The following is a 7,196-nucleotide window of genomic DNA, read 5'->3' on the forward strand; positions in this document are numbered from 1 at the left end:
AACCCAGCTCCTGGAACTACAAGGGCCAGCATGGCCCTGGAGCGGCTCTGACTCTGCTCCAATCAGAGGGAGAGAAAGAAAGGCGCGGGGGAGGGCAATGAAAAGCAGCTGACCGCATTGCGCAGGTGTGTGGCTGTGCTTTGGCTCTCCGGGCAAAGATGGCGGAGCGTGGTTACAGCTTTTCGCTGACTACATTCAGGTATGGAAGGAGTCCCCGAGAACCTCCGAGTAGCTAAGGCTGCAGGATCTTCGCCGACCCGGTGTTTTACGTCCTGGTCTCTGGATTGGCGCTTTCGGAGGGGACAGTACGGAATGGGGATGGAAATGCGACTTTGCAAAGTCATTTGCGGGCCCGCTTGGGGAGCAGAGGTTCCGGGAGGCCGCGGGGACCCAGGTCGGGCGGTCCGTGAGGACCTTGTGTTTGCGGACGGGTACAGTCTTCAGCCAAGGATTTGTTTTCGCTTTGGAGATAAGAGAAGAAGGCAGTTTTGAATTAGCTGTGTCCGGGTGTCCCGTTAAAAACTCAGAATTTCCTTCCAGACCCTGGTAGACCTGACTCGGGAGCTCGGAATCTTGCTCAAATCTGTGGAGCCCCTTTTTCTTGTAAAGCCTCAACTTTACAGTTTGGTCTGAGCTTTAGTTAGTTTCCATTTGGTAATAGTGTCTTTCGATTTCTTCGATGCCCGTACTGGAAGCTAAAGGACTAAAAATGAAAGCGCTAAGCTTTCTGTCACCTAGTGTTGTGGGCCCCAAACTACTAGGCTACGTTTGCGTTTTGGCCGTTTTGGGAAGAACGGGATATGTTTACTTTTAAAAAGATTGTAGGCTTTTCTATTTTAGAACAAGGGATTAAACTAAGTATATTTTTCAAAATACAGTTGAGATTAATCGTCGTTCCTAATGTAAGAAAACCATCACCTAAGGATTTAATAAATCGACCAGGGAAGGATTCAGTTTGACCATTTTCGTATCCATCAATAGTGCCCCATTTAGTTAAAATGTTTTCCTTACTGACAGCTGAAGGCAGGGAGGATCTAACTTGTTGAGTACTTTCTGTGTGGGTGCAACTTAACCTACTTCATGTCTTTCCACTACCTTGTGTGATAAACGTTATCTCAGCATCTCACAGATGAGCTAACCACAGCTCGGACAAGTAAAATCACTTGTCCAAGGTCATAGAAGGATAGAGTTAACATTCAAACTGAGCTCTTTTTGATGACAAAATTGATACACTTTTCATTACTATTTGGTGTTTTCTTGAAATACTAAAATGCTTTCCTTGCTCTTGACAGTTTTCAATATTTAAGTGAGAATATTTTTTTTTACCCTTTGAATGAAATTAATTCTGTAACTAAAGGTCTCATCACTTACAGTGATAAAGAACAATATTTGCCAAGTGGTCACTGTTCATATCTGTGAACAAAGTAAACCTGGTCCTTTTCTTTGAGAAAGTGTAATCCTAGTTGTGCTGAAACATAACCATATATCATCAGAGACTGAATCTTTATTTAAACTTTTTTTAAGAAACATGTTTAGATTAACTCTGTTTTAGATTTTTAAAAATGTGCTATCAGAATTACACTATTAATGGTGGAAGTGACAAGGGACTATACTTTAGGATGAAAAGGTATTCTTGTGTATTACATTCAGTTGGGGATATTGACAGTAAATGAATAAGTAAACAAATTGGTGCCTACAGTTGCATTCTGAAAAATGTTTTTCCCTTAGGATTTTTTATAAAAAGGTGAAAAAAGGAACATAACTTTAGATTGGATAGTCACAGTCAGGAAAGGCCAGTGCTTGGTGATTTTTGAGATTGGCAGATGGAAGGGAGCCAACTACTTGAAGATTTAGGGGTAGAGAGAGTTGTGGATAGAGAGAAGAGCAGGTATGAAAGTCCTAAAGTTTGGAAAGATCTTGAACTCTTAAAGGAATTTGATATAAGGCCAGTTTGCTAGATATAGCAGAGTGGGTGTGGGTCAAGTCCAGTCTTTTAGGGCCTTGTAGGCCAGAGTAAGGAGTTTTTATTTTACATGAACTAAGAAGCTATTATAGGATTTAAGTCGAGGGTAACATGGTACAAAAGTAACTCTTGCTGGGGGTGATGGAAGTAAGGGTGGAAGAGGAATACTAGTTAGAAGGTTATTTCAATTATCCCAGATAGGGATCCTGGTGCTTTGGAAGGGGGTAGTGGCATGAATGAATACAAAGATTGATTGATTGCTCAGTGAGCTCACAGATTAGTGAGTTTTTATACAGAAAGATGCAACGATAAATGTGTGTATGCAGGTGATGGTGATTATAGGAACCCAGAAGAGGTAACTTTAAGTTGACCTGAGCCTTTAACATGTTCCCCAGAGGTATTTGAACTAGGTATTGAACAATAGTTGAAAGCTGGATGGATGTTATGATATGATTATTGAAATAATGACCATTAAAGGAAAACAAGCACAGCTTAAGTTTTTAATTTAAATCCCTATTAATGGTTATTCTGTTCAAATCAGCAAATTTTGTCATTTAAGAGTCTTTAAACTACCACCCTAGGCTTATTTCTTAAATAAGTCTAGATGTGTCTCTATCAGCGAAATGATTATGTACTTCTGTGTTGGAATACTAACTGAACAGAACTTACACTTTGTTGAGGAAGAAAAATATTGTAAAACATAATTAAAGTTTGATGGTGAACTTTGGCCAAAGAGAAAGTATAGGACACCATAGGCATGAATGTATGGGATTCAACTTAGTCTGGGTGGTCAGGGCAACTTCCCTGAGGACATGACATTTCTACTAAGGATTGAAAGGTGACGAGGAAAGAGTTCACTAGGCAATGGTGACAGCATTCCCAACAGAGGGATTATGTTGTCAAGGGGTGTTTGAATTCTAAGAGTAGCCTGTGTGTCTGGAGCAAGGTGGGATGATGCGAGTTGAGATTTGAGTGACAGTATTTATAATTTTATGAAGATAAAACAGATGACCTTTTGAAACTCAAGATTATCTTTTCAGTAGTAGACTGGAGATAGGGACCTAGCTGTGTCACTTTGGACAAATTGTTATCACTCAAGGACTTTATCTATAAAAGAAGAAGGGTGGTCAGTGACATTTACGATGATTCTAACTCGGGGATCGGCAAACTTTTGAGACGGAATAGCTGCCAGGGGTCAGCAAACTGCAGCTCGTGAACTGTGGCTCTGAAGTAAAATTGAAAATGAAAATAAAACTATCATAGTTTCATTTGTAAAATTTTTAAAGGATATTATTCACATAATGGTGATAATGTAAAAATACATTATGGCGCTCGAATAATTTTTAAATTTTTGTGAGGGTCGGGATTGGCTCTTCCAGGGGTCGGCAAACTTTTGAGACACAGCGTACCCAAAGAGCCACATGTGGCTTGCTAGCCACGGTTTGCCTATCCCTGTTGTAACTCAACAACTAGATGGAAATAAAGTATGACCTAAAAACCCATCTGGAGGCTAGTATTTAGCTACCAAACCCATGGAACTAGAAGTGTTAAGTATTACCAGCTCATGATTTCTAGAAATAGTTTTATATTCTATAGAAAGTACTTTGTTGTGATTGATATTTAGGTCTTAACATCTTAGCCATGTCTCCTTTCTAAAATGTAAAACTCCACGTGAAATATATGGTATTGTTTGGTATTTATTAATAGTAGACACATTGGAGGTCGGACAATTAAATTCGTGAACTTGTTGCAACGATGTTGCTAACCTTTTTTGATATCAGAGGGATTATTCATTATGAATTTGTACCAACTGAACAAACAGTGAACCAAGTTTACTATTTGGAAGTGCTGAAAAGGCTGCATGAAAACGATAGATGTCCTGAACTTTTTGCCAACAATTTATGGCTCTTGCATCACGACAACACACCAGCTCACTGGCTATGAGGGAGTTTTTAGCCAGTAAACAAATAACTGTATTGGAACACCCACCCTACTCACCTGATCTGGCCCCCAGTGACTTCTTTCTTTTCCTGAAGATAAAGGAGATATTGAAAGGAAGACATTTTAATGACATTCAGGACATCAAGGGTAATACAACAACAGCTCTGATGGCCATTCCAGAAAAAGAGTTCCAAAATTGCTTTGAAGGGTGGACTAGGCACTGGAGTCTGTGCATAGCTTCCCAAGGGAAGTACATCAAAGATGACCGTAGTGATATTCAGCAATGAAGTATGTAGCACTTTTTAGGATGAGTTTGCGAACTTACCAGTAATTGTCAGATCTCGTACATGTTTTTAATAACATTACTATTTTGGTGTTTACTTGCTGCTGATTTTGTACCAGGAATAGAATCTTCACAGGTAACTGCTACAGAACTGTTATCCCCATTTTACAGATGAGAAAACTGAGAAACAGGTTAAATAACTTGCCCAAAGTCACAGGGCTAAGGTAAGTGCTGAAAGGCAACAGTAATACTGCTTTAAGTGGCAGACCAGATAAAAACAACCAAAGGAAAGAGATTAGTGCTTCACTATGAATATGTTCAAATTGCCTGGTAAACGTACTTTCTGTACAACTTGATGGTAAATTTCAAAGGCCAGCTGTTTCTTTGTTTTTGGTTAATGGATTTGACCTACATATCTGCCCTTTCTCAAGATGTTTCTATAATATTTGAGGATGTGTGAATTTAGCAAATATCTTTCTTTGTTTTTAAGCCCGTCTGGTAAACTTGTCCAGATTGAATATGCTTTGGCTGCTGTAGCTGGAGGAGCCCCTTCAGTGGGAATTAAAGGTAATTAAATGCTTCATTTCTAATGCCTGTTAATAGTTATCCTAATATTCTTGTGAAATTAATTAGAATTTAATTTATAAATAGCTGTAGCAGCATCCTTTTTAACAATTTTATTGTTAAATTACAGTATTCTGAGGTTTAAAGAAAGTAAAAAGCCTAAGAAAGTGATTTAATTTTTTTCAGAACAAATATAGCACTTCTATCTATTGTGATAATCTATAGTCTTTCCCATTCAGATAACTCAGTATTCTTTTATTTTTCCATTGATTACATATCACTGTTCTCTGGTAGTTTTTATCCTTTCTGTAATTTAGAAAAAGTTAATTATAAAACTTACTCTAAAGATACCCTTTTAAAAAAAGTCTCTATCATTGATTTCGAATTTTAGATTATAAGCATAGTATGCCAAGTAGGCAGAATTTCATTATTTTAAAACATATGGACTCTAAGGTATCCTGAAGTACTTTAAGAAAAGTTGTGTAACACCTTTAGTTATAGGGATTTCTCAGTGCGTATAGATGACCAGTAAGAAAAAAATTGATTTACTGCTTCTTAAGTGATTTTAATATAGAAATCCAGAAGAAAAAGTTTTATAAGTAAGAGGAGATGGGTGAAATGTAGCCATAATTAGAAAAGTGTTGAAACAGTCTTTAAATGATTAAACATTTAAAGGTCTTTTTTTTTTTTTTAAAGCTTCAAATGGTGTAGTATTAGCAACTGAGAAGAAACAGAAATCCATTCTGTATGATGAGCGAAGTGTACATAAAGTGGAACCAATTACCAAACATATAGGCTTGGTGTATAGTGGCATGGGCCCAGATTACAGGTACGTTATACTGTTGGTTGTTTTCTCACCATTTCATGAATTGCTCATAATCTATATTTGAGGAGAAAAGTGAAGGAATGTTTTTCCTTTAACCTCCCAACTCCCTATTTTTGTTTTGTGTAGCAGTAGCATCACTGGCAGCTGAATTTAGTTTTTCTGTACACGACAGACTGAGGGTTACTTTAAGGAAGATATTCAGTGCCACTTGGGTGTAAAAGAGGAGACACATACAGTATTTCCGAGCTCAGGCCCTCTTCTGCCATCCAAGGGCTAGGCTTCAAGGGCTTTGCTGTTCTCTAATGCATTTTAAAAACAAAAGCAATACAAGTTGTAACAGGTATAATAAACTATATTTAAAAACTCATCAGGTAGCAAAAGAAAGCATCACTTCATATTTATTTGTTTTTAGTAAAGGGGCATAATTCTCAAAGTCCACTGAAAGTTGCTGCATATGGCAGCCATTCAGGATCCGATGTTCATCTGTTCATTGCTTTGATATTTCCCAGGAAGAGAGAGAGCAATCCTGTTATATCAGGGTACCAGCAAGTTGAAAGAGACAGACAGCTTGCTGTGTTGGTCATTTAACAAGAAAAGGAGTATTATTACTTCAGTCTTGATTTTGTATGGAACAAGATTGGTAGAGCCAGAATTTCACTTTAAGAAGTTTCAGAGCAATAGTGTCACTGAAATGTGATCAGGCTTCACTACAGTGTATCCTGTGACTGCTGTATAGGAGGGATGCTGTGGTGTGCTACCACGGACAGGATAAACTAAGGGGGCAGGACCTGAGCACTGTGCCAGGGATAATGTGCATGGTTCAGATCAGTAGTACCTGAGCAGGTAAAGGTACGTCCTGTTTGACATGCTGATATGTTTGATTGTTATGTAGTTTATTCTTTTGACAAATTTTACATTTTTAAGTTATAAGTAGTTTCTTGCTGTTCCTTAATCTATGAAGGGAACTCTTTCAAGTGTAGTCTGTGGGAAAGATTGAGGCAGAATGAGGAAAAAAATGCTTGAGATGTGTGTGTGTGTGTGTGTGTGTGTGTGTGTGTGTGCGACTGAGATATAAAACAATAGGGTGACTGCTGTTGGTGTGAGAGGCACAATCTTGAAGCCTAGGAGGGAGATAAAACTCTCATTGTGTAACTGAATCTGTTACTGTTAAGCTGACTGGTACCCCTTAGTTTCTAATTTTTTTCTTGCCTTGTCCTTATCTATCTCCTGTGGCTCAACTCCTCTGTGATGCTCTGATATTTTCTTGTGTGTTAACTGTAATCATGTAAGAACAAGACTGGCTTTGAGCTGACAGCCACTGTTAAAAAAGCACATGTAAAACGTGTGCTATAGTAGTATGCCTATGGAAGGAGAAGGAGTACTGAGGTGGTAGAGCATCGTAATTTTAATTCTCACTTCTTGTTTGCTAGAGTGCTTGTGCACCGAGCTCGGAAACTGGCTCAGCAATACTATCTTGTTTACCAAGAGCCCATTCCCACAGCCCAGCTGGTACAGAGAGTAGCTTCTGTGATGCAAGAATATACCCAATCAGGGTAAGTTGATTTTATTGCTTGAACTGTGTCATGAATTGGAAAAAAATAATTTTTGAAGAGTAGTTA

General features: G+C 38.3%; 1 protein-coding gene across 1 annotated transcript in view; it reads left to right on the top strand.

The window, feature by feature from the left end:
• Positions 1-89: 89 nt before the first annotated feature.
• Positions 90-7,196, top strand: part of LOC109396829 (proteasome subunit alpha type-2-like) — an 18,392-nt gene continuing 11,285 nt past the window's right edge. Inside the window, exons 1-4 of the mRNA XM_019668982.1 lie at positions 90-199; positions 4,678-4,754; positions 5,448-5,580; positions 7,008-7,130. Coding sequence (XP_019524527.1) covers positions 159-199; positions 4,678-4,754; positions 5,448-5,580; positions 7,008-7,130 — 374 coding nt within the window. The 5' untranslated portion in view covers positions 90-158. The remainder of the gene's footprint in view (positions 200-4,677; positions 4,755-5,447; positions 5,581-7,007; positions 7,131-7,196) is intronic.

Source organism: Hipposideros armiger, unplaced genomic scaffold (genome assembly GCF_001890085.2).
Source record: "Hipposideros armiger isolate ML-2016 unplaced genomic scaffold, ASM189008v1 scaffold_547, whole genome shotgun sequence".
Classification (NCBI taxonomy): Eukaryota; Metazoa; Chordata; class Mammalia; order Chiroptera; family Hipposideridae; genus Hipposideros; species Hipposideros armiger.